This window comes from Mercenaria mercenaria, chromosome 1 (assembly GCF_021730395.1).
Source record: "Mercenaria mercenaria strain notata chromosome 1, MADL_Memer_1, whole genome shotgun sequence".
Classification (NCBI taxonomy): domain Eukaryota; kingdom Metazoa; phylum Mollusca; class Bivalvia; order Venerida; family Veneridae; genus Mercenaria; species Mercenaria mercenaria.
The window spans coordinates 18,675,123-18,702,922 of NC_069361.1; the positions used below are offsets into that span (position 1 = coordinate 18,675,123).

At 35.2% G+C, this 27,800-nt stretch overlaps 1 protein-coding gene across 1 annotated transcript in view; it reads right to left on the minus strand.

The window, feature by feature from the left end:
* LOC123524181 (cilia- and flagella-associated protein 61-like) overlaps nucleotides 1-27,595 on the minus strand; it is a 54,089-nt gene extending 26,494 nt beyond the window's left edge. The window contains exons 1-22 of the mRNA XM_053541272.1: nucleotides 27,496-27,595; nucleotides 24,783-24,942; nucleotides 23,852-24,147; nucleotides 22,920-23,043; nucleotides 22,329-22,461; nucleotides 21,439-21,601; nucleotides 20,761-20,946; nucleotides 20,114-20,250; nucleotides 19,070-19,206; nucleotides 17,974-18,082; nucleotides 15,791-15,861; nucleotides 15,425-15,551; nucleotides 14,788-14,865; nucleotides 13,657-13,794; nucleotides 13,148-13,216; nucleotides 10,110-10,289; nucleotides 9,780-9,856; nucleotides 8,698-9,140; nucleotides 7,752-7,867; nucleotides 4,391-4,567; nucleotides 3,951-3,999; nucleotides 1,732-1,901 (exon numbers count right to left, since the gene is read on the minus strand). Coding sequence (XP_053397247.1) covers nucleotides 1,732-1,901; nucleotides 3,951-3,999; nucleotides 4,391-4,567; nucleotides 7,752-7,867; nucleotides 8,698-9,140; nucleotides 9,780-9,856; nucleotides 10,110-10,289; nucleotides 13,148-13,216; nucleotides 13,657-13,794; nucleotides 14,788-14,865; nucleotides 15,425-15,551; nucleotides 15,791-15,861; nucleotides 17,974-18,082; nucleotides 19,070-19,206; nucleotides 20,114-20,250; nucleotides 20,761-20,946; nucleotides 21,439-21,601; nucleotides 22,329-22,461; nucleotides 22,920-23,043; nucleotides 23,852-24,147; nucleotides 24,783-24,928 — 3,126 coding nt within the window. The 5' untranslated portion in view covers nucleotides 24,929-24,942; nucleotides 27,496-27,595. The remainder of the gene's footprint in view (nucleotides 1-1,731; nucleotides 1,902-3,950; nucleotides 4,000-4,390; nucleotides 4,568-7,751; nucleotides 7,868-8,697; nucleotides 9,141-9,779; nucleotides 9,857-10,109; nucleotides 10,290-13,147; nucleotides 13,217-13,656; nucleotides 13,795-14,787; nucleotides 14,866-15,424; nucleotides 15,552-15,790; nucleotides 15,862-17,973; nucleotides 18,083-19,069; nucleotides 19,207-20,113; nucleotides 20,251-20,760; nucleotides 20,947-21,438; nucleotides 21,602-22,328; nucleotides 22,462-22,919; nucleotides 23,044-23,851; nucleotides 24,148-24,782; nucleotides 24,943-27,495) is intronic.
* Between the last annotated feature and the right edge of the window lie 205 nt (nucleotides 27,596-27,800).

The following is a 27,800-nucleotide window of genomic DNA, read 5'->3' on the forward strand; positions in this document are numbered from 1 at the left end:
GTCTTTGACTCATCCTGTGGTAAGTTTGATGAAATTTCTCAACATTTATGTTCTGGCAAGAGTAATGTACCAGAGTTAAAAGCTTAGGATTAAATAAATCACTAACTAATGGCCCTATATCGCTCACCTGGTTAAATGGTTGCTGTGAAGATTTGCATTTAAGCTTGACCCCGGGGTCATGATTTGAACAAACTTGGTAGAGATCCACTAGGCAATGCTACACATCAAATATCTAAGCTCTAGGCCTTCTAGACTATTTCTAGACATTTTTTGAATTATTTTCCTATGTACAATCAAGTAATCCCTGGGGCGGGGTCAATTTGATGCCAGGGGTCATGATTTGAAAAAAATTTGTAGAGTTCCTCTAGGCAATGCTACAATTCAAATATCTAAGCTCTAGGCCTTCTGATTTATTTTTAGAAATTTTTTGAAGATTTTCCGATGTACAATTAAGTTACTGCTAGGGCGGGGTCAATTTTACCTCGGGGGTCATGATTTGAACAAATTTTGTAGAAGTCTACTAGGCAATGTTACATATCAAATATCTAAGATCTAAGCCTCTGGTTTATTTTTAGCACATTTATGAAGATTTCCCTATGTACAATCAAGTAACCCCTGGGGCTGCGTAAATTTGACCCTAGGGGGTCAAGATTTGAACAAATTTTGTAGAGGTCCACTAGGAAATGCTACATGTCAAATATCTAAGCTCTAGGCCTTCTGGTTTATTTTTAGAAAATTCTGAAGATTTTTCTATGTACAATCAAGTAACCCCATGGGGCGGAGTCAATTTGACCCTGGGGGTCATGATTTGAACAAATTTTGTAGAAGTCTTCTAGGCAATGCTACATGTCAAATATCTAAGATCTAGGCCTTCTGGTTTATTTTTAGAAAATTTTTGAAGATTTTCCTATGTAAAATCAAGTGACCCCTCGGGCGGGGTAAATTTTGACCCCGGAGGTCATGATTTGAACAAATTTTGTAGAGGTCCACTAGGCAATGCTACATGTTAAATATATAAGCTCTAGGCCGTCTGGTTTATTTTTAGAATTTTTTTGAAGATTTTGACCCCGGGGTCATGATCTGAACAATTTTAGTAGAGGTCCACTAGGCAATGCTACATGTTAAATATCTAAGCTCTAAGGCTTCTGGTTTTTGAGAAGAAGATTTTTTAAGATTTTCCTATGTAAAATCATATAACCCCTCGGGCGGGGTCAATTTTGACCCCGGGGTCATGATTTGAACAAATCTGGTAGAGGTCCACAAGGGAATGCTCCACACCAAATATCTAAGCTCTAGGGCTTCTCGTTTTTGAGAAGATTTTTAAAGTTTTTCCTTTCGGTTGCCATGGCAACCAGAGTTCTGCATGGAATTCAATTCTTTGAACAATTTTTGTAGAGCTTCACCCAAGGAACATTCCTGTGAAGTTTGGATGAAATTGGCCCAGCGGTTTATGAGGAGATGTCGTTTAAAGTAAAAGTTTACGGACGGACAACGGACGACAGACGCCGGACGGTGAGTGATCACAATAGCTCACCCTGAGCCTTTGGCTCAGGTGAGCTAAAAACAACACCCTCCACCAGCTTTTGAAAATACAGAAGTATTAACTTTTTTAATATTTATACCTGCAAACGACAATGTTATATAAATTACCTACCTTTTTCAAGCCACAATTTCAAAAGACGTATTTGCACATCTGTGTAAAATGAACATGATTTTTGTCCGACTACTTACATGTATTCCGACTTCTTTAGAGTTGAAACAAGCATGTGACCATTTTTCTGCCTGGTACTTCCTCTGGAACTTTGTAAGGGAACCGGCACCCCTGATCGACACATCATTTGTGTGAAAGTAAGCATCAATCACAAGTTTCCCATCATACACCAGACATGCATCATTGATTGCTGTAAATATAATAATCATATCATATTAATATAACAGAATATAAAATTATTTGGTGACATTTGGTAAAAACTCATTCAATGTCAAAATCTTATATTTCTTTTAATCTTTACAGACTATGCTATTTTTTTTTTTTTTTTTTTTTTTTTTTGACAATGAAACGTCTAACTTTTAATAAAACAAATATTTAATTCCGTCTGAATGATCAATTACACTGGGAAGACAATAGGGTTGTCAGTCTTGTTTCTTCACAACAAGAGCTGTCTCTACTTTACTCAGACTGTGTTGTAATATTTTCTGGTCCTTTGGGATCATGGAGAACATTCTGTTAAATACAATTACAGAATTTTGCTTAAGCCGGTGCTCTTGGGCACAAGGTGTGTTGTATACTTCATTACCTCTCACGAACAGACTCAGTCAAACCAAATCGGCTATTATTTGATGCTAGATAATTAAAAGGGGACATAATCTAGAAAGAAGGTAACTATCTGTAAGCTCTATGTACTTGCAAACAATTTTGTAATTATAATTCACATAAGTATTGGAATAGTTATTGGCTATTGGTTTTCAACAAGAAGTAAAAATGGGGCATAATAATTTAAGCATTATTGTTCATAGAGTCATTGACGTTGTCATTTATGATGTGGATGATAATGATGAACTACTGTTTTAAGTTTGAAGGAAATCCATAGAGAAATTGTTCTGTCATTATTTGTTTTTCATTTTGACTACAACTGTAACGTTGTATGGTACAATAGAAATAAAATAAGCAAAACCCTTCTATGGAAAAAAGGATTGGCTCAAGAGTAACAAACCTTGTGGATGATGTTGAGAAAAGAACTGATCAAGTTTACTGCAAATCACCCCATGAATAATAATGATAAATTAGAAAATTAAAAGTACACCAAAACTTTTAACAAAAAATCTAGATGCTGGCAATAGGGACAGTAGGCAAGCACTCCAAATACTCTGTATCAGTGAACTGGAAATAATGGGAAACAAGAGCGCCACCATGCGGGCAATATACGCCCGAAGGCTTACATCATTAGATGGGAGCAAAATTTTAAGAACTTGACTGCTGTAGCCAAAAGGACTGGAACAACAAAAGGAAAACTTCAAAAAACAAATCTAAGTCCACAAAAAAAATATTCAAAGTCTACAAAAAAATCCTTATCAGGTACAGGTATGTAAAAATACACCTAAAAATTGGAGGTACCATCCATGTTGTACCACAGAAAAGTGGTCTTGGTTTTTCCCTAAGGCCAATAATAAAAAAGTTTCAAAATAAGCTATTTATAGTAACATAAAAGGGAAGTAATTAAAAGAAAAAAATAATATTATTATAAGTATAAAAAAGAGATCTGCCAAATAAAAACAAGAGCACTGCAATGCAGAGCAATATACACAAAGCAAAGTCATATATGACCTTTGACCCTTAAGTGTGACCTTGACCTTGAAGCGAGTCATCCGGAACATGCCCTCTGCACGTTGTCTCAGTGTGGTGAACATTTCTGCCAAGTTTCTTTGAAATCCTTCCAGCAGTTCAAGAGTTACAGAGCGGACACGAAACAAACTGATATGACTTTTGACCCCTAAGTGTGACCTTGAACTTGAAGCGAGTCATCCGGAATATGCGCTCTGCACGTCGTCTTGGTGTGGTGAACATTTGTGTCAAGTTTCTTTGAAATCCTTCAAGGGGTTCAAGAGTTACAGAGCGGACATGAAACAAACTGATATGACCTTTGACTCCTAAGTGTGACCTTGACCTTGAAGCGAGACATCCAAAACATGCGCTCTGCACATTGTCTCGGTGTGGTGAACATTTGTGTAAAGTTTCCTTGAAATCCTTCAAGGGGTTCAAGAGTTACAGAGGCTGAGCGGACACGAAATTGCTAACGGACAGACAGACGGACGGACGGACAGATGGACACCAGCGTCATAACATAATACCTCCCTTTGGGCATATAAAAAGGAGAAGGTTGGATATATGCACATCCTAGAATGCGTTACTTTTTTATTTCAGATATATATATGTATCATTAATATTTTACCTTTGAAAGCTTCGAAATCAACACCCTTACGATAATAGGAGAAAAAAGCCTGAAATAGAAAAAATAAGAAAATAATTATCAGAAATTTTATCTAAAATTAATCAGGCGATATGGTATAGATACTTGTAAACCTGAATGCACAGGTATAATATTTCATTTTTCATTTCAATTCCTCATATATACCCTTAGGGAAATCACTCAGCCGTCTGTGATTTACCCATGTGCACTTGCCAAAGTAAAAATTATGCTGTCAGCAGTATGTGAGGTCATCCAACAGAACAACACACATCTCCAGTGGCAAACACTTACTGGCAGAGAGGTTGCATTTCTTGAAACAGTCAACCTCACCGATCTAAGAAAACGATATTTCCGGGTGATTATGAAACTCACAGTTGCTGCTAAGGCCTTTTCAACAGAACTGAAAGTTAAAAAAATCTTACAGCACAGTCCAATGTAAGAGGCTCATCATTTGATGTAAAACTGGCTGACTTGATCTCCGAGCAGTCCTCACCATCATTCCACTGTGCCAGAATGTAGCCAACATGTAGGTGCACACCACATTCCTGCATTGCTTTCAACATGGCCTCTTCTATGACCTGATCATTTACACATGTTGTCTGAAACAAAGAACAAAAATCTCAGCTGAAGTTTAAGCAACCAAAACAAGAGCTGTCCGTCAGACAGCATGCTTGACTTTTCTCAGTGCTTGACTCTGAATTAGAGCTTTGCCAGTAAAAACTTTATAAAACTTTAACCAAAAACATTCTACGTTAAAAAGGGGCATAACTCTGTCAAAATTCAAACAGAGTTATGGGAATTGTTTCTCTTGGTGTAGACTTTGAAAGTAAATAAATATTTAAGTTTCAAGTCAAATGCTTCAGTAGTAACAGAGATATTTGACTTTATCAAAAACTTTAACCAACGTCGACGTCGACGCCAGGGCAAGTGCAACAGCTCTAATTTTTCTTCAAAAAGTCGAGCTAAAAATAACTGGTCCTTAAAGTTACAAAACTTACTTTAGTCAACAACATTATAATTACTTGGAAGTATGTGTAGATATTTCAAAATTCTAGATAGATACAAACTGAACAAGTAAATTCAATGGAACTCACAGGAATTGTTATTAAATTAATTTTATAGTTATATAGAGGATATTTGGTTTGTTTCAGTGTAAGATTGAAATATATTTCTCGAGTGAACACTAGATGCAATATTTTCACGAGTGGCAAAGCCATGAATGAAAGTGTAACATACGATGTTAATGAGTGTAAATTGTTTTGAATTTTACCCAATTCATCGTTTTTTTACTAGTGAAAAATATATTTAATATTTTTCACTGTGTAAATACCAGATATTTTTCACATTTCGAGAATTCACTGGAAAAAAATGTAATTAAAAGTTGCATTTTTAACTCATTCAGGAGAAATAACTGCCATGTAAATAGTGAAAGCTGGTAACAGAAATGCTCACACAAAATATCAACCAGATAAAGTGATAAATGGACTTTCTAATTAATTGAAAACAAATAGCTCTAGGAAAACATGAAGATTCTGATTAGATTTGCTGAAAAGAATTCTCCAATGATTATATACTATCCACTTAAGCTTATATGCTAAGACAAAAAGTTCAGAGAAAATGCTGGTTAGCATTAACTTTGGAAATAGTATACTGATTTTTTTTTCCAAAACTTTTGCAGAAAAGGAGGTATGAGTGATATACAAATACTCACACCAAACATTAACACAATATGACTAATTATTACAAGAGCTCCACATAGCAGAGAAAAAACCCATATAGAACTTGATCAGAGGTGGAGAAAGTAAAAACTTTTTTTGGTGTGTGTGTCTGCATGTCGGAGGGGCATGTAATGTGGTGGTAGGTGGGGGTTTGGGGGTCTGCATGTCGGAGGGACATGTAATGTGGTGGTAGGTGGGGGGGGGGGGGGGGGGGGGTGAGCAGCAGAGGTTATGAATTGCTAAGCTCACACCCTGTGCAAATTGTGTCCGCACCATCTACCTATATGCCTAGTCTGAAGTCAATAGATTGAATGTTTATTAAGATATGCTTAGGACACAAAATATTACAGGCAGATTTGACCTTGCTGTGACCTTGACTTTTAACTTATTGAGCTGGTTCATGCTCTCTGCATATTGTCTCATTGCCACTTACCTACATGCCAAGCTTAAAGTCAATACCTTGAATGCTTATTGAGTTATACTCTAGACACGATATATGACAGACAGATGCACACACCGTCACATAATACGTACTTTTTTCCAAAACAGGCATATAAAAATAGCACCAGATGAACAAAAAAGCAGTTATAAATCAGTTATATAGGGGTTATAAATCTAAGGGCAATAACTCTAGAATCATAGTGCATATTCAGACACTATTTTCTAGAAACCATCCTCCCAATAACACAATTGTTTACATATAATACAAACTCACGTCTATACACTGACAGAGATATCAGCAAAATGACCATCTTAACAAGCTTCTAGAAAAGTTAATTTTCAATTTCAAATATATGGCTCAGAAAAAAAACAGACAGAAAGACAGACAGACAAATAAGTATTTTTTGATACATGTATCACAGATATGGGTGGTCAAGAATTTTCCTTCAGAAAACTGTCTTACATAAAATAATTTTTCTATGCAGGATGTTTTCAAAAAAAGAAGTCAACAATAGGTGTACATGTTATCATTTATATATTACAGAATTCACAGAGATAATTCTATTAACTCTGCTCAACGTAGCAATTTCACTATTAAAAAAAAATAATTTAAAGAAATACTTTAAATTTAAAGTTAACAAAGTTCAAAGTCAGTTCTGTGCTTGTATTGATTTAGGCATCACAGAAATATCCAATGACTCTTGGCAATAATGAACATGTCATAAAATCCCAAACATATAGTAATAAATGTGAAGACCATTCCCATAAGAAAACATTAATTGACAAAGCTGAAAAATCAACTGAGAGGAACAAATATGCCTTTTAAGTCACAATGCATTCTAATTCACTAATTGATACTTAATAAATCTTAAGAGAGATCTAGCCATTACTATCTCTTATGAAAGGTTGTTAAAAGCTGACTTTTATCAATTAAATCTGTTTTCATGAGTTTATTTTTTAAAAGGATTTGATATAATAGCTGAGATATTGATTAAAGTGTATTAAGTGAAAAGTTACATTAAAGTCATACAGCACTATTTCCGTGGAAGAGGATAACTGATTTATGATTTATTGATCTGTAGGTAAAGTACAATACTTCAGTATCATTTAATTTACAATACATTTACAGGTCATAATGCAATGCATGTTATGTTTCGCTGATAAAATGGATATGACTTTGTTAAAACCATTGACAATAAAAGAAGTAAAAAGAAAATCTGTTTGTTTAATATGTAATATAAAATTATCTTTCACTCGTAAACACCATAGTTTTATATTTTCACAAATGGCATAGCCACTCATAAAAATATTGTATTGGGTGTTCACTTGATGAAAGTTATTTTGATCTTACACTGCGACAAGCATATATCCGCTATTTGTTATATGAAAGACTAATTTTCATGAAGCGCTGCAAACAGTACATGTATGTAAATACAAAGCAACTTGTTGATTTTATTCATAATTTGTGTGTATTGCAATGTTTTTGAACCATTTAAGACAAAATTGTGCAATATACTGGATGTGTCAAAAATTCTAACACTCATGCATCCTTTACCTAAAAACAGTGTCAAAGGCTCATTCTCCACCCTGCTGCATGATAAAATGTATGAAATGTTGAACCTACCTCATACTGGGGTGGAGGCTGTACCAAGAAGATTTTATCCCCTGACAGGCCCATTGATAACAAAGTTTGAACACATGTGTATGCATCCAAAGTTTGCCCATACACAATGACTTTTTCTGAAAATACACATAATCAAATATTTCACATGTGTGCAAAATAAGTGTAGTACCATAATCAATTCATGTAAAACAATTACTTTTACTTGTAAAGTAATAAATTCATTCTGTTTACATGTGAAAGTAATCAATTCATGCAAATAAATATGTTTATTTATAGGAGTCAATTCATTCGAAATAAGATTTTTTACGTTCTTACTCATTTTGTTTGTTTTCAGTTAAATGCTTCTTTTGAACAGTTTTTCAGTTTTGTTACAGCGGGCAGTAAACCGAACAAGTGTTCCTGGATTCTGTACCAGTAAAAACCTGTTCTCCTTAAGTTACCGCCAACTTCCCCACATGAATCAGAGGTGAGGGATGAATGATTTCAGACACAATGTCTTTTATTAAATCATCATGAAGAACATATGCTTCACATGAAGATTAAACCCATGACCATGCCATCCACAGATCTGGGCTCTCCATATTGAGCTAAGCAGGTGGGTCTGTTCTTACTCAATTCAAGCAACAAGGAGTAATTTACTGTATTTCCATTTCAAGGAACATATACGAAGTCTACAGGACCATCTATACATAAATTCAAAGGATACAACCAATCTGGTACCAAACAAAGCCCAATGCATTTTTTTCTGTATTAAGAGTCGAAACCTAATACTTTCCTAACTGTGCCAGTAAAGCTAGATAAAGTGGTCTTATTCAGTTAAATGTATGGCTATTTCAAATGGTTGCAAATTAATCTAGTTTATACACTGTAATGAAAAAACAAGACATGTAAATATTTTAAAAATAATGCCACTCATAAAAAAAATAATTTCCAAAGACAAACATACTCTGACTTTTGACAAGACTGTTCTCGATCCAGTAGAGAGCTATTGCAGCATCATAGGCATCATTTACTGTGAACAGATTTTTCGGTTTGTCCCCAATGAACCTGCGTTCAGGGTTGCTTGGCAGATTCGCGTTTGTTACACCAGACTGTACACTGGCTCCAGTTGGCATGGGAACCTGGTATTGCTCTCCAGTACATAGAACCAAGTGATCGTAAGGTACAAACGTGTTGCCGCTCACTCTCACTAGCTTCTTTTTCCGGTCAATGAAAGTCATCTTCCCATAAACAACATTGACGGAAGCTTGTAGAGCTATTTTAGCATATTCGTCATGACTGTAACAATGGCTAGTTGATGACATTAGATCTCTTTGCTCATCTTTTGACATATCACCTGGTAGACCATGTGGTGAAATCAATGTCAAGTTGTTGAATTGTAAATGTGGGCTGCAATTAAAAATCTTAGATGGTAAAAAGTAAAAATGTCTTGAAGTCTGTATAATTTTAATACACTGCCCCAGAAATACTGTATGCTTAATGGAAAAGAAGATCAGGTTTCACAAAACCTTTTAACTTAATTGGTTGCATAAATCATACTAGCAATTTGATGAGGACAATATATTGCAAGTTTTTAGACTTTATGTTCTGCAGACTGTATATTTTTGATGAACTGATTTCTGCTAGTTTATAAAATAATAGCTTATATGGCCATTTTTTCACTTGGTAAACTTTAGATTCTGTCTGTATTTCTCCAATAACTATCCCTGTAGATAAATGCAAAACATATCAAAGATAAACATCAGGTAAAATTATCTGTCTCCCTTTACACTGAAATATCTACTATACACTGGGTAATATTCACAAGTGTTTTATTTTCACTAACATCTGCAAACAATACCACTTGTGAATACAAAGTATTTGTGAATGTTAATCATGTGGCACTATGCTCTTAATCATAAATACTCACATTTCGTGAATACTTAACACTATGAATATTGCTCCAAACCATAAAAATTTATCATAAAATAAAGCCTACATGAAAATAACCCAATTTACAGTATCTACATCAAAGAGAATACTAATTACCAGTAAGCAAGTGCTTCCAGAAAGCCTATTCCAACGTCTGATGCTCCTACCACAACTATACGAGCATTTATCGTCACCTGAAACAACAACAATCACATCATTTATCTTTGTCTTTGTGGTCAATTCCTATTACTTTGATGAATACAGCTGTAGAACCTGCCTAAGCAGTCAGCTATATTAAACAGCCACTACCCTTAAGCAGCCAGTCAGGTTCCAAAAGTCTGATGCAAAACATTATTGAGAAATTGACTGCCATGCATGCAAGGAAAAGTCTGTAAGACCATCCAATCCCTATTTTGCGGCCACAAAGATCAGATGAATGCGACAAACCTTTGGTTCCAGTGTAAGTTTCCTGTTGATATGATTGAGAGCATATGGTTCCCGCTGAGCCAGGACCCGATCTGACGGAGCATTAACACCAAGGTTCTCAACAGGGTAAACAATCTGCCTTCTGTGTCGTACAGGAACCATTTCCCGCAGACAGCTAATCAGGGAGTAGTTTTCAACCACCTGTAATAAACAAAAATAAATCAAATGCATGATAAAATCAACAAGAGCTATTGGAGGACAGCAACACTCAACTATCTAAAAGCCTTTCCATAAAAGTCTTCTCAATATCAAAATAAAATTATACAAGAGGGCCATGATGGATCTATATCGCTCACCTGTTATCACTGCACTTGAGGACAAGAAGGTCCTCAGAAAAAATATCTAAGTCCAAAGGACAGGAACAACAAAGGAAAGAAATTTAACCAAAAAGAAAAACAAAATTCTTACAAGGTACAGATATGTCAAAATACACCTAAAAATTGGAGGTGCCATCCATGTTGTACCACAGAAAAAAGTTCTCGGTTTTTCCCTACGGCCAGTAACAAAAAAGTTACTAAAAATAGGCTATTTATAGTAATGTAAAAGGGAAGTAATTCAAAAGAAAATTATTGTAAGTTAACAAAAGAAGGATCTGCCAAATAAATCTGTTAACATAAATGGAATTTCAGATCAGTATCTTCATTAGTTACGGAGATATACCAATTTTAATTTCAAAAATAAAGGGAGGTAATTTGACATAACATCAGTCCATAGTTATCTACCCTGATTGGCTCGGTCCAACTAATGACAATAATGAAATTTCAAATAAGTCCTGTAAGTACTTACTGATATGAATCCATTTTGATTACAATCAGGGGAGGTAATCAGATATAAAATAACTCTGGAAAGTACGAATGGATCTGATTTGTCATGGAATCCAAGATTTATTGTTGTTGAAGATATTTTGGAAGTTTGTATCAAATAAAACCATAAATGAAGTCTCTATATGGCTGCAAAAGCCAAAAAAGCCAATTTTGGACATTTAAGGGGCCATAACTCTGGAAACCATGATGGAATCTGTCAAGTTTAAGAAAGGAACCAAGATCTTGTGGTGATACAAGTTATGTGCAAGTTTGGTTAAAATCAAATCATAAATGAAGTTGCTATTGTGCAGACAAGGTCAAAACAGCTAATTTTGGCCCTTTCAGAGGCCATAACTCTGGAACCCATTAGGGGATCTGGCCGGTTCAACAAAGGAATTGAGATCTTATGGCAACACAAGTTTTGTGCAAGTTTGATTAAATTAAAATCATAAATGAAGCTGCTATTGTGCAGACAAGGGCAAAATAGCTAATTCTGGTCCTTTCAGGGGCCATAGCTCTGGAACCTATAATGGAATCTAGCAAGTTCAAGAAAGGAACCAAGATCTTATGGTGATAAAAGTTGTGTGCCAGTTTGGTAAAAATCAAATCATAAATAAAGCTGCTATTGTGCAGACAAGATCAAAATAGCTGATTTTGGCCCTTTCAGGGGCCATAACTCTGGAACCCATAACGGGATCTGGCCAGTTCAAGAAAGGAACCGAGATCTTATGGTGATACAAGTTGTGTGTAAGTTTGGTTAAAATAAAATCATAAATGAAACCACTATCGTGCAGACAAGAAATTGTTGACGGACGGATGGATGCACACACGACGGACAAAGGGTGATCACAAAAGCTCACCTTGTCACTATGTGACAGGTGAGCTAATAAACAAAATATGCCGACAAAGCTCTGCTTACAAGCTACATTAGCCTTCACAATGATGTAGAAATTGAAAAAAAGATAAACTATATAAATTGATAAGTAATCAGTCAATCTAGTAGCTTTGATTAATCCATTCCCGAGTGTGCTGATTCTCTTCTATTTTCTTGCAGACTTTGATCTTTCAAACAGATGAAATATTTATCAAAACTGCATCAAATTACTTCACTTTAATATAACCTTTTATCTTTATCATACATTTTAATGATAAATGTTCAACTTCAAACAAGAGGACCAAATGGTCCTGGTTCACTCACCTTAGGGACATTCCTTACCTCTCAAAGTCAACCATAAATTAAAATTTTTGGCCCAAATCAGTGGATCTTAAACATTTGACCTAGAACTATGACCTTGACCATTTAAACTTGTATCCCTGAGTCTGCAGACTGCAAATGGGACTAACATGGTCAAAATCAAATAAAAAAAGAACATGGTATTATTTACATGGATGGATGCGGAATGAACAGAAGAAGAACAATAGACAGAATGATAATAATAAAAGCTTCACCAGATTGTGATCATTGAAAAAAAGAAGGGGCTGGAGTGTATACAAGACTAAAATCAGCAATGCTTGTCATTTCAGGGGCTATAATAACTAGTGCCCATGACCAAATAAGGCTGATTTTTGTAGGGAATCAAGATCTTATATAGATATAATTTACGTGAACAATAGGTCAAAATCAAATAAAACAAGAGCATGTTATTTTTTAAACACAAGCCAAATGCGGATGGTTAGATGAACAACAGGCAATGGACACAAGATGATACTAAAAGCTCATCTGAACCGAAGCCTTGCTCAGGTGAGCTAAAACATCTGTGTTTGGGGTTAGGGAATAATAAAAGATTATAATTGTTCAAGCTATCAGCTCACAAAAAAATGGAAAATAAAAATTTAAGTTTTTCCATAAAAATTATCATTTTGCAAAATAAAATATAATTTTTACAGCAAATCAAATTTAGATCAAGAACCCAATTTATATAGGTTTGATGACTAAAATGCATTTGATCTTGCTTAAACTACCATGTTCAATAAATCAAAATATCTACTTTGCAATTTAGATCTTACTTTCAGAGTTACTATTTCTAGCGCTTTACTGAATGAGTTGAAAGTAACAAAGTTCTCCGTTGTCAAAACCCACAGACAACAACTTAAGATATATGGCAAAATATGGCAACTTAAGAAGTTTCAGAGACATATAGGTAATCCCTTAAAAAATATGAGAAAATTGGCAGAGTGTCTGCGTTTGTGTCTCACCTGTTTGTCTGTGTATGGAGGGAACAGAGGATAATACAGGCATGTTTTATGTCCTATACGCAGAACTTCCTGGAATAAAGTAAAGCGAAATACATAGTCAAAGAAACCTACAAATCAAGTAAAAATAACTAAAAATACATATAACAATATTATTTTTCACTTCATCCTTAAGAATGTATAAAATCAGCCATTTGAATGAAACATCATGATGATTAGAAATGACATCTTTCTTAATAACTTTATAGTACATGTAAATTAAACTTTTATAGTACATTGTATATTACAAATAACAATGTCACGAAGGAAATGACATTACACACCAGTGGTAAATGACACTTAAGCAAATGACATCATAAACATCACAAACAGCAGCTGCACCAAACATCATTAAATCACGACAGGCAAAGCATATTTTAGACATCCTAGCCAGTATGTTTTTTTTTTGAACAACAGAAAATTAATGTATGAAATAACAAGGTCAACTGAGTACATTTATAAAAAATATTTACCTTGAGGAAATGTTTTGAGAGATGAGAAAACATTGGGTTGATAGCAAAATGATGAACTCTAGCATGTTCAGATCTCTTGTGATGGTTGTAGTAGATAAAATCTTCAATGTTATAGTGAGATCTGATATACTCTATGTCCTGAAAAAAAAGGCTTCATTATATTTTTTGTTTACAGGTTTAATATATGTTTATAGTCATTTACTTAAGTACTTTTCAGATATGTATTGACAGTCACTTACTCTAATTGGTTTTGGTTTTCCTGGTAAGTGACATGAAATGATATGACATTGCCCACACAAGTCAGAGGCAAAAGACAAAGCAGAATATTGATGCCCAAAGGGCATCAATGTTGAGGCCATTATTTGTTGGCACACCACTTCAATAACTCAAATATTTCAGCAAATTGAAAACAAAAGCTCCATAAAATTCTAAATCACAACACCAACAAGACTTGAAATAACAGCTGACTCCTTAGTTAGACCTTCACCAGATAGGGAACTGTGTCATTTGGCAGTATGTGTTTTATTGAGGTAATTATCTCTGCCAAAAATAAAGATTGCTAAATGCATGTAAACGTTGAGGCATATACAAAATGCTATATGACCTCTGCCCCCTAAGTATGAACTTGACCTTTGAGATAAGGGCCTGAGGTTTGCATATGACACTTCATCTCACTGAGGCAAACATTTATGCCAAACAAAAATGACTGCTCCATGCAGGTCAAACTTATGGCCCAGACAATCTCTAAAATGGCCTTTGACTTCTTTGACCTTGATCCTTGAGATATGTATATCGAAGTTACGGCCCAGACAAGATCTGACATGACCTTTGCCCCAAACCCTCCAGTGTGATCATAACCTTTTATATAGAAACCTGAGGTATGTGTGTGACACATCTCACTGAGGTTAACATTCATGTAAATATAAATAAATTTGCTGTATGCATGTCAGTTTTTGTCCAAACAAAATCAGACAGATGCATGCACTTACAAAGGCTTATACACCAGCCTTTTTAAAATTATGCAAAACTCACTGCAAGTGAGCTCCACAAATTCATGACACAAAGATACAAAATGGTATCATATAGTCTTGTAGTGCATGTGAGAATAAGAGAAAACTGGATCAAACTTACCTCTTCTATTCTGATGATTGCCACACCAACAACCTGTGACTGACTGGTAGCAACAAATGCTTGAATCTCTGTACCCTCCTGTCAAAACAATGAACATACTCTGACATGTTATATACAAAAAACATTTTATAGAAACATGATATACCAAAAGATAAAACATGGGCTTTTTTTGGGCTGTGAAATATATACAATAACAAGTCACTAGTCCTTATGGAGGTTAATGTAAGTGTAATGTTAGGTAGTAGAACAAGATCACAAGCAGTTCTCCTAGCTGTCTGACTAATTCTGGCAATTTCTCCCTAACAAAGTTAATTTCAATGTATTTGCATTAAAACAATAGGCAATATTTGAATGTCTTTATAAATCTAACTACACAGAAATCTGAAACAGTAATAATCCAAATAATGTGAATTATTGTCATCAATCCTGTCATTTTAATACAGAAAGCTCCCAAAAAAACCTTGTAGTATAATTCAACTGCAGATTTAAGCATGAGACCCATTTCACCAACTAGTAAACTATCTCTCATTTTTTCCAAAAGGACTGATCATTTGCACTAAAACAAGTGTCATTCTTCAGTACTTCCATACTAGTATATATATATATATATATAAGTTACAATAAAAAAGTACGTTACATCATCTCTCTTAGCCTTGTTATACTGTGCTAGATCTTTGAGAAGATTCTGATGCAGATCTATAGTCTTGGTCAACTTTTCCACACCATCATAGTCCGTCTTGAGAGCTGGACGCACTGCAAAGTCCCTGAAACAAGCATCAGGTGTTATCATTAAACCTGCTTTTCCTTGCTAACACAAAGGTGTCTTACTGGATAACATCAATATTATTTTCAGTAAAATAACTGTCTTTAATTTCAGATAGCAGTAACCAAAATTTCGGCCTTTTTTTAAAAAAAAAAAAGTACTATCCATGTGGAATTTTTTTAAAGAAAATTTCAATATATCTTAAGAAAATAAATGACTGTCATAATTATATGGACTTACTTCAGTAGCCCACATCTATGGAAAGCATACAATTCTTGTGATAAAGTGCTTGGACACCTGGGCGTTACTCTCTGTAAATTAAAACAGCCAGTTTAGAAATCTGCTTAGTATTAAATCATATATTTACTATGGTAACCTCTTTATAAAGATTAGTTTTCAAATCAACTGATGATATAACAAGAATCAATAACTAGAAATTGCTTTTGTAAAAAATCTCATGTCTCCCCCAATGCAAAGTGCTATAGGCAGTAAGTCAATAGGGGTCAGGAGCGAAAGTCAAAGAGACACTGATGGTTGGCTGCAATAGGGATCATCTACTTGGCATGTCCAGTCATCCCGCTAAGATTCAACACTCTTGGCCTAGTGGTTCTCAAGTCACTGTTCAGGCTCCTGTGACCCTGACCTTTGATCAAGTGACCCCAAAATAAATAGGGGTCGTCTACTCTGCATGTCCAATCATCCTATTAAGTTTCAACATTCTAGGTCAAGTGGTTCTCAAGTTATTTTCCGGAAATGATTTTACATGACCAGGCCCTTGTGACCTTGACCTTTAATAGACTGACCCAAAAATCAATATGGGTCATCTACTCTGCATGTTCAATCATCCTATGAAGATTCAACATTCTGGGTCAAGTGGTTCTCAAGTTATTGATCGGAAATTGTTTTCCATGTTCAGGCCCCTGTGGCCTTGACCTTTAAAGGAGTGACCCCAAAAACAAATAGGGGTCATTTACTCTGCAGGAACAATCATCCTATGAAGTTTCAACATTCTGGGTCGAGAGGTTCTCAAGTTATTGATCGGAAACGGTTTTCGATGTTCAGGCCCCTGTGACCTTGACCTTTAACAGAGTGATCCCAAAATCGATAGGGGTCATCTACTCTGCATGACCAATCATCCTATGACGTTTCAACATTCTGGTCAAGTCGTTCTCAAGTTACTGACTGGAAATGGTTTTCCATGTTCAGGCCCGTGACCTTGACCTTTGACGGAGTGACCCCAAAATCAATAGGGGTCATCTACTTTGCATGATCAATCATCCTATGAAGTTTCAACATTCTGGGTCAAGTCGTTCTCGAGTTATTGATCGGAAATGGTTTTCCATGTTCAAGCCCCTGTGACCTTGACCTTTGACTGAGTGACCCCAAAATCAATAGGGGTCATCTACTTTGCATGACCAATCATCCTATGAAGTTTCAACATTCTGGGTCAAGTCGTTCTCGAGTTATTGATCGGAAATGGTTTTCCATGTTCAGGCCCCTGTGACCTTGACCTTTGACGGAGTGACCCAAAAAACAATAGGGGTCGTCTCCTCCATAAGCCCTACCAACCTATGAAGTTTGAAGGTTCTAGGTCAAATAGTTCTCCAGTTATTGCTCGGAAATGAAGTGTGACGTACGGACGAACGGACGGACAGGGCAGAACAATATGTCTCCCCCAGAGGGGGGGAGACATAATAAATCAACAATTATTCTTGCCCAAATTCCACTCTTCCTATGGCCCTAATAATTTACTCCAGAACAACTTAAATCATGGCAAAATGTAACTTGGACAGTCAGTAAAAAGTGATCTGTAATTTTGGTATAACCCTCTCTGACAAACTGCAATCTCAAATATTAGATTGGTATAAAGGCTCATTTTCAATTATAAGTGATATGTTATTTCAGAATTTAGCACCATGAATTCCCAGTACACATTATTATCATCTTATACCTAGGAATTGAAAAATCAGTTAAAATAAGATGCAAAGCAATTTACATAGAAAAAGAAAATGAGCCGCACCATGAGAAAACCAACATAGTGCATTTGCGACCAGCATGGATCCAGACCAGCCTGCGCATCCACGCAGTCTGGTCAGGATCCATGCTGTTCGCTAACGGTTTTTCTAATTGCAAAAGGCTTTGAAAGCGACCAGAATGGATCCTGACCAGACTGCGTGGATGCGCAGTCTGGTCTGGATCCATGCTGGTCGCAAATGCACTATGTTGGTTTTCTCATGGTGCAGCTCATTAATAGTTACATTAGAACTGTACTTTACTGAATGATCTTTCAATATGAATACGAAGCTTTGTTTTTCCAAAGCAATTGTGCCATCATGTCTTAAGTAGCTGGACCTTGACACATTGTTATCCAAGGGTAATCAGCCCTGCAAATGCCATTCAAGTGAAACAAACATAAAACTCACCACAAAGTTCTGCAGCAAAGGAAACTCTGGTACTAAGTGAGGTACAGTGATAATACAGAAATCTCTGTCAGGGAACTGCTCAAATGCCTTTGCCAGAAAGTCTGCTGATCTGATAAAAAAAAATGAATTCAAATACATACAATTTCCTTTAAATTATAAACATGGGTAAGTAAACCACTACTTTTCACAGACTGCAATCTCTTTGTACATTCCAAGCCTGTCATATCAAAATGACAAAATAACATAATAAGCTGTAGTATACAGTAATTCTAAAAGTGCTCAGGAAACAATTGAAACTTCATCCCAGTGCAGCAAGGTTAACCTTTGAGATGATGCTAAATGCCAATAGGCCGAGAACAACAGCTGTTTAATGAAACAACTGTTTTATTATGTTACTGACTTCTAAAAATTCCCATTATTTTTTATCCAGTAAAAATATTTCGCCAGTGAACCAGGATAGACACAGTTTAACTGTTATCTGGAACATCTAACGTTATCTCCAGTGTGTCTGGATGAAAAAAAAAGTGTTTTAGAACACCTTATGTAATCTCTTGAGTGTCTAGATAGAAACAAAATGTACTTCAGAACAACTAATGTGATCTCCAGTGTGTTTAAATAGAAAAACACATTCAGAACACCTAATGTGATAATAGTCTATCAACCTTTAGCCTGCTGGCGGCATTTGATTCTGCCTTTGTGACCAGTGCAGACCAAGATCAGCCTGCACATCTGTTGCCCTTCAAATGATAAATGGTTCTGCCCAAATGGAATGATGGACCAGTCCATTATAGAAATTTAGCAGGATAAAGGTTAAATGCTTGGTACACATGTAGGAGGAACCAGATGAGGAAATGTTATTCTACTTATCTGCTACACATTAAACATTACATTGCAGAGGGAAAAGCTGTAGGTAAGTTCACCCCTCCCTTAGACTGATGAGTTCATAAAAAATGAATGTAAAAATTTAATCACCATTTATAAAGGTCATTAATAATAACAAAGTTTGATCTGTGAAGTAAGTTAATTACACTGATAAAGTCAAGAGAATATGCTTCAGCTATTGTACTTAGTGTGACAATAACAATTCTATACAAACCTCATCTCATATCTTTCATCAATACAGAATAGCTGGATGCTGAAAGCATTTGGCTCTCCCATGTAGGTGGGGACAAATCTCTTGTGTGAGCCTGCTGGTGTAGTTGGAGGCTTTGGTGAACCAATAATTTCGTCAAACTGAAATTAGTGAATGTATACATCTTCAAAATTATATTTTTACTGGAAACAATACACTGAAATTAGGAAAATGATGGAAAAAATATGACAAAAAGAAAATCTGTAAAGTAACATGTAATTACTGGTACTTATCTTGCATTCATAAAGTTGAATTATGTAGAAAACTTTAGGTACAATTCGTTCGGGCACATTTCCTTAAAGCATGAGCATTTTCTGAACAAATCTGTTCACAAAATAAAGTATATAATAAACTGTACTGATATAATGAAACATATTTCCATATCTTTTAAACAAAATTGTTTTGTTTTGTTGGAGAGAATCAACACACTAATCAAGTTCAGTTCAAACAGTGACAATGTTTATTAACTTATGAAGGTACTAGCTATCACAATAATAACAACCTCAACCTTCTCAAAACAATGGCTTTCTCATGAAGAAACTGACCTCACAGAAGAATACATGTATGTAATTCAATACCAGCAGCTTGAATAACATGAGCTACGACTGTCTTGTATGCTCTGATATGAAGGGAGCCAGACTTGTTGCATAGATCAAGGATCACTAGAAATCCAAGTATTATAGCTCCATGGTCTTTCAACAGAATTTTTGTGGATAAACTATATATTATGCAACAGTCATTTACTTAAAAGTTAGGTAAAAGGGTAAACCTGAGTGCAAAAATTGTGGGTATATCAATACAGCATTCTATTTGTAGCTCCAATAATTTTCAGTTGGACTGAGCAATGTCAATAAAAAATATATATCCTTTTTTTTAACATTCGGTCTTTATTGACTATCTACGACACAAAATAGACGAAGTAAATGTAAACACTCTGGTACACTCGCAGACAAACTACACCTCTGGAATAACTCAGGTACCTTCATATCTTTATACTCTATAACTTACTGCTGGAGAAGACTTTCCAGATGCAAGATCTTGTTGTGCCTGATCACCTTCCTGACTCAGCAGGGATGTTTGACTCCCTACCATCTGAGCATCACTAAGTTTAGCTTTCACTTTAACATCACTGGCATCACTGTTCACTGGAGAAAATATGGTAAAAAGCAAGTTATTACTGGGCTCAAATAAAGCATTGTCATATGACTTAAGCTTCAAAGAATGTTTGATAGATTTTGAACTTTCTGTTTTACTTCACAACAAAGCATTTCCTCATACTGTGCATGTTGCTTGGAAGTTTATATTGTGTCTGTTCAGTTCACTTTTTATATTTCAAATTTTCTTATAAAATTTAGCTTTAATACAAGAATAATCTTGACCTAAGGATAGAAAACTGAGTTTGAATACCAGTCTCCAAAGTCAAAATGGTTGCTTCTTAAAACAATCTAAATACTGACCACTGCAAGCTTACACTCTGTGACTGGTTTCCAAACTCAATTCTATTACACTGGGACCTAACTGGTTGTTTCTCAGCACAGCCCTTAAAGTGACCAATGGCAAGGGTGCATTGTGGGTCAAATTCAAACTTAGAACAAATGAGCCATGTTAAGGAAAAATGACAAGAAAAGATAAAACAGATATATAATGTTACATACATCTGGAACTTCTACCACTTGATTGTTTACTGTTGCCAGATTCTTGTTTCTCCTCAGACTTCTGTGTAGATTCAGCCACTGACTCCTTGACAGAATCCGCCATTTTGGACATGTCTGTCTCTGTATTCTCCCCCTTACCAGAGCTACCTGACTTGCTGGAACTACCTGAAGGTGATCTCTTCATCTCTGTAATGCAACTACTAATGCTTAACTCGGAGAAAACTTGCTAAAAATTTTATTGAAAAGGTAAGTTGTCAATGGCCTATTTTTTCTTAAGGTCTAAATCATTTAATGATGAAAATGAATATAAAGATGACAATGTGTTCAGAGAGATTCAACTGTTTAAACTGTGAGGAAAATATTTACAAATCTGATCTCAATGCAAACTTATTCACCTTTATTCAACCTGATCCCAAACAAATTCATTCAACTGATGATTTCTTTGGCAAAATTTGCGGAAATGAGAAAACTAAAACTTTGCCAAAATAAGCAAATCCAATCATTTTCACGTAAGTTTTTTATCTATTTCTAATAAAATTTGGTAAAAAGTAAGCATCATGTTTTAATAAACCAAAGTCTCGTAAGTATTTGATACAATTGGTACCAGTATATATTTTCAAGCCATTCTGACTAAATATGCATTAAGTGAACCAAAAAAATTTGTACAAACTCACATACCTTGTGGAGGTGGGGAAGGAGTTGGAGTCTTTGGTGGCTCAGTTTCATCATTATCACTTGGTTTACGGAGACCATGGAATGGCCCGAGCTCAAAACACTTATTTAGTAAGTCATAGTTAACATCATTGCTTATACTCATAAATCCATATGCTGTTCCACCAACCTGAAATAATAACATTTTATATTAGAATCTTTTTTGTCTTTTTGAAAGACTAAGCAAGAATTATTTCGCTATCAGTCTGTAATTTTTAATGGACTACGTTAACATTCTTCCTATTCTTTCCACTGCAAATTATAGTTCATTTATCTTGACTCGCAAAAGGAATGGTATCAAAGTTACAAAATGCCACTATGAGACAATGTACCATTGTTTTCATGATGCCCACATGTAGTCAGGGAAAATGGTGCTAAGATGTCATCGCAACTCTTCTGTTTGCAAATAAATGACTGTGAAATTGATTATAGTGTTACGTACAACAAAATATGTGCAATTATATAAAAAATATTAACAAATGGAAATGAAAATATAATGTAAATATAAATGAACTAGTATTTTTGAGTTCATGCAAAATGAATGACAGAATATAATTTGCAAACATAGCGTAATTCATAGATGGGCTGATCATATTCTGTTTGTAAAAAAGTTAATTCCATTCTTATTTGAAGTGTGGCAGTTTACACTGTCATGAATGCACCTAGGTTTATGAAAAGAAAGTCATTAATTCCAACCAAGGTGAATGAAAACTGAAAAAAAAAAAAAAGATTAAATATAAAAGCATGTCTGTCTTAATGAATTTGCAGACAGATGCAAATCTACATGTAACCTTCAAGGTGTCTATGAGAGCATTTCTCAATATTTCAGGTCAATGTTTTAAAGAAAACAAGCATACCTCAGCCACAAGACACTGCATATTGTCATCTTGTGCTTCGATTAATTCCGCAAGAAAGTAATCCCCATAGGTCATCTTCAACATGTCACTCTGACGATTGAATATTGGTGTTAGATCATCATGATCCTCTACCCTGGTAAAATCAGATGAAATGTTTTATTTTTTAATATACTATGAAGTCACAATTTTAATAAACTGAAAAAGTATTTCAGCTAACAGAACTAAGAGCACTGTAAACATTTGTTACTAGTTACAGATAAAAGAGAGTTACCAGTAAATACAACAAAATAAAAGCCTAAAGATAGGTTGTACTTAACAGCCAGTTAGCCACGTTAAGGACAAAGCAACGGTTACGGGTTGAGAAAATAATCCACACAAAATGTTGAGAGCAAGAAGAGTCAAATCTCAGCTAAAAGTCCCCCTGTGAACAAAGACCAACTAGCTCTAACAGGCATCAGCTTATTTCATTGTGATGTATATACCTGAAACCTGTGAATAATGACCACTTATAATATATAAGTGTGATGGGACATAGTTATATAGGCTAGAATGAATATTGCAATGGTACAATTAGACTCTGCAGAAACTTACCTTGCCTGTCTCACATGTACTACTGGTACATGTTCGTGTCTGTTACAGCAGAACATAGCACAAGAACTTGGTGACTTATCTGCCTTCGTTGTTAACGGTTTGAATATATCAGCCAGGAATGACTCTAATGAATGAAAACAAATACATGCATAAGTATACCTTCTGCCAGATACTAGTAATACCTTCTTTCTAATAACATTATCTAAATGAGCCGCGCAATGAGAAAACCAACATAATGGCTTTGCGACCAGCATGGATCCAGACCAGCCTGCACATCCGCGCAGTCTGGTCAGGATCCATGCTGTTCGCTTTTAAAGCCTATTGGAATTGGAGAAACTGTTAGCGAACAGCATGGATCCTGACCAGACTGCGTGGATGCGCAGGCTGGTCTGGATCCATGCTGGTCGCAAAGCCATTATGTTGGTTTTCCCATGGCATGGCTCAAATATAACTAAACATCAAAACACCTATCCAATATAAGAAAAAGAAGTCTATTATTATAAGATTCAGAATTTAGTTCAAACAGCAATATGCTTTGTGTTTAACAGCCTGTATCAACCTGAAGAAGTAAAAGGCTATGAAAAAAGAATTATTCTTATCTATATCTTGAACACTTTCTGATAACCTTCTTTGATTTCTCAGGAGACATTTTGCAAACTTTCAAATAATTAAATAACTATGTGAAGAAAGTTCTCATTTACTTTGTTTTCCTGTAGCAATCAATTCATCTTATTATATACTAGTAAGTGTCATTCAGCAAAAAATACTTTCCTAAGGTCAGACGATGCACACACATACCTTATAAAAAAAAGAAGTACAGAAAAACATTATCATTTGTAATAAATCTTATTATCACACACAAGCACAAACACAGATAGAACCACAATAAAATCATGCCCCCATGATTCTTACCATCATCTTTTTTTGATTACCTGGGTATGATCCTACAGGCACTGCCAAATACAGAAAGTGAGCATCAGGCACCGCATTGAAGGCAGTACGGACAATTTCTCTTGCACATCCATGAGCATACTCCTTCTTTGCCACAAAATAGTGCAGAAACAAACTGTTTAGTGGAGTGCTTTTGGTTGTGTCATAGTAAGTATTGAGCCATGTCTGCCAATCTGCTTGATCTACATCAGCCACATTCGGGTAGTCAAAAAATGCTGCATGTCCCAGTATCTCATCCTTATCATTACATAGTGTGACTGCAAGCACAGCTTTCTCTCTGAAATTGACAAGGTCATTTGTTCCATAATTACTAACTTTGAGACACAAGAATTAAAATTAATGTCCTTGATATAGAGTCATACTTTTGTATTTGCAATAACTGAAGTTTTAAAAACACTGAGGCATATTTATGTTTACCAATAAGACATATCAATTTCACTTCTCTGATATTACATTGTAAATCCAACTTCATCGTATTCCAAATTTCAAATTAAAATCAGCTCCTTTCAAAATACATTTTCTGACCATGTTTGAGAATGGTACCCCTGAAACAGGAATTTCCACAATGACTAATAAAGCTATCATAATACCAAGCAGCCACTGTACCTTTCATCTTTGCAAAACTCATCGAATTGTTAAACTTCTCTTAACAAAAACAGGCTAAATTAAAATTCTTGCTAGTCTTTTTTAACTGGTTTGTTTTTCTAGAATACATACCTGCAGATTTATCATTCATTTGCAGTTGGTTTGTGACTACAGTTCAATAATTAACAAGATATAACAGCTTACACAAGAAATTTAACATAACATCTAAGCTGTCTTGTTACTAACATAGGATTTTACATCTATGTATCTGGGTAGAATGATACATCAACCAAGCTGATGCTTGAAGATGTGAAACCTGTCACTTACATTATGTTAACAACATTAACTCTTCCAAAGAGAGAATTTGTTGATTCCTCTACAAGGCTGAGTATATGTGGAGCATCTATAGATTCTGTCCTCCGAGCATTGACAACTTCTGGAGGTACTCCTTCAGGTGCTATTGTGGTTGCCATTTTAAACTATGATACTGGAAAAGAAAAGAAATGGAACATAAAGATCAGACTTACAAACATTTCTTTGAATGAAACTGAATTATGTGATCATATTTTAGGATTCTCAAGTTCATTTTTTAATTAAGAAATAAGTTATGGCAAAACAGTGTTTTAACACTTATTTATGCAAGATGGGCGGTTATACGTCGGGTGTAATAATTTCATAAGGGCGCAGCCCGAATGAAATTATTTGTACGACATATTACCGCCCAAGTGTATAAATAGTGTTAAAATACGGTTTTGGTATAAATTATTTCTATTCTAATATGCCCTTAATCTAAAACAGTAGATAAAATATAGTAGCCCTCTTTCTTGGCCGCAACAAAAACATTGACGTCACCGCACGTTAATGTGACGTCATTCTAGCGTAAGAGTGTTTTAACAGAGAAAAGCATATTACAATTGTATTTATATATAAGAGCTCTATTTGATGGCATTTAATTATTTATATATATAAGCCAACTGAGCCAGGACAGCAAAACAGAAAAAAGAACAGGTGTAACGGATATCAATCAAGATACAGTATAAACAAACTGATCGAACTGGGAGGGAAATGTGGGAGCAGTATGTGTGTGTGTGTGCGCGTTCAGGTTTAACGTCTTTTTCAACAATTTTTCAGTCATATAAACGACGGTGTCTACTTGTAGCAGTGAGCACAATGCCCAACTTTATAGTGCTGCCTCACTGGAATATCACGCCGTAGACACATGGCATGATACCCCACCCAGTCCTATTATACTGACACCGGGCTGACCAGTCCTAGCACTATCTCCTTAATGCTGAGCGCCAAGCGAAGAAGCTGCTAGTACCATTTTTTACGTCTTTGGTATGACGCGGCCGGGGATCGAACCCACGACCTCCCACACTCGAAGCGGACGCTCTACCACTAGGCTACCGTGGCGGTGGGAGCAGTATGGGGATGTGGAAAGCCTACAATGAAGTTTTTATGTAGAAACTTAGGCTAGCTGAAAATAAAAAAGAAAATACATGGGAGTGGGGAGGGTACCTAAGTGTGCCACTCAGACTCCAACATTGATAGGAATTTTCCATTAGTGGAACTTAAGTCATTGTGTAGATCTCGAGTTCGAAAGCCATAGCTTTAGTACTTTAAGACTTACAGCCCGAAAATAATTTTCAGTCTCCTTGACTTTTTACCTAGTGACCCCAAAGACAATAGGGACCCTCCTGTCTTTACGTAAAATTTGAAAGCTGTAGCTATTGTACTTGGTGATTTAGAGCCCCAGAAATGAAAAAAAAAAAAATCAGGTTTCTGTTACCTTGACCTTTCAGCTACTAACCCCAAAATCAATAGGGATAATCCTCTAGTATGTGATGTCTGAAAACTGTAGCTATTATACTTTATGACTTTTGAAAACAGAGTCTGGAAACCATTTTCAGTCTACGGGTCATGAAGACCTGTTCATCCCAAAAACAAATGAGATCCTCCTCAGGTATAGTGCTTAGTCATCGTGTTAAGTCTGGAAGCTATACAGTTGTTATACTTTTTGACTTATTGTCTGGAAACCAAACATGTTGACAAATGGACGGACAACATCATTCCATAATTAATAATATATATGTTCTGTTTTGTTTTTTTTCAAAACGGATATATAGTAATCATATAAATGCTTATTTTCAAAATATTTTGTAGTTATTAAAGTGTCTGATGTATCAATGGATAACAAGTGCATATACCAAACCACAGAAAATTCTGCCACTGAAAAAGTAGTCAAAATAATTCAATGCTCAGATTGTTTTATATTTGTGACGGGGCAATCTAAACGTCAAAACTTTGAATGACCAAAATAATGGAGGACAAATCTCAGTACACATGCAGTCATGTAGTTATTGGTTTTATCGCTTGGGCATATTGACGTGCAGACTCGACATGGTAAACGTTAATCATGTACAGTACATACATAGGTTTAAATCACCAGAAAATTTGTAATTTAGGATATCATTTGATAATTCTTACATGAAGCAATGAGGAATTGAATCCTAAGTTTTATTTGAATTCATAGCCAATGCGTGACATAATCAGCATTTCTAAACCTATAGCATGTAAAGCGTCAGCAGCGATGAAAATTTCATCGGAAATTGCATCCACTATTTTGGTCTTTCAAGTGTTTCACACGAGTGGGGATATTGTCCATATGCAAAAGTTATCTCAATATTTCCTAGGATCGCGTCAAATTTGTTGGACTAAAAGAAATTTTAACTTCAAAAAGTAGCCAAGAAAAATTCAGCAAGAAGTTTTGACAAGCACTGCATTAGATGAACAACAAGAAACAACAACAATTGAATCATGTAGTTTTAAATTAAAATATTAATTAATCGATCTTTATACTAGTTCAAGTGAATCAAAATAATCCATAAAGGCATAATCCATTTTTAAAAACATTTTCATGTGTCTTTCCAGATTCCCCATTATCTGCATTATCAATCTCCATCGCCTCAAAACTGCTGCACTGATGAAAGTGTAATATTATGTGTCACAGAAAAGGTTTTCTTAAAAATATTGGACTTACGCAAAAGATTTATTTGTTTCTTTGAACCGAAAGAAAATACTTGCTACATTTCAGCCATTTTGTAAACGTTGTTGTGGTAACTGTCAAAAACCACTGCCTTACCATTAATAAGCAGGTGCGTGTCAGGTCTAAATTCTTATCCAAATGCCGTAATTTACCGAGTCGTTTGTCATGTTTTCGACTTTAGAAAATAACTTGATAATTACAATAAAGCATAACCGAACTTTTTCCTTTGCATAAACTGATAGAAAATATATGTAGAAAAATCTAAAAAATAATGAAATTCTATGTCAAAGAAATATGTT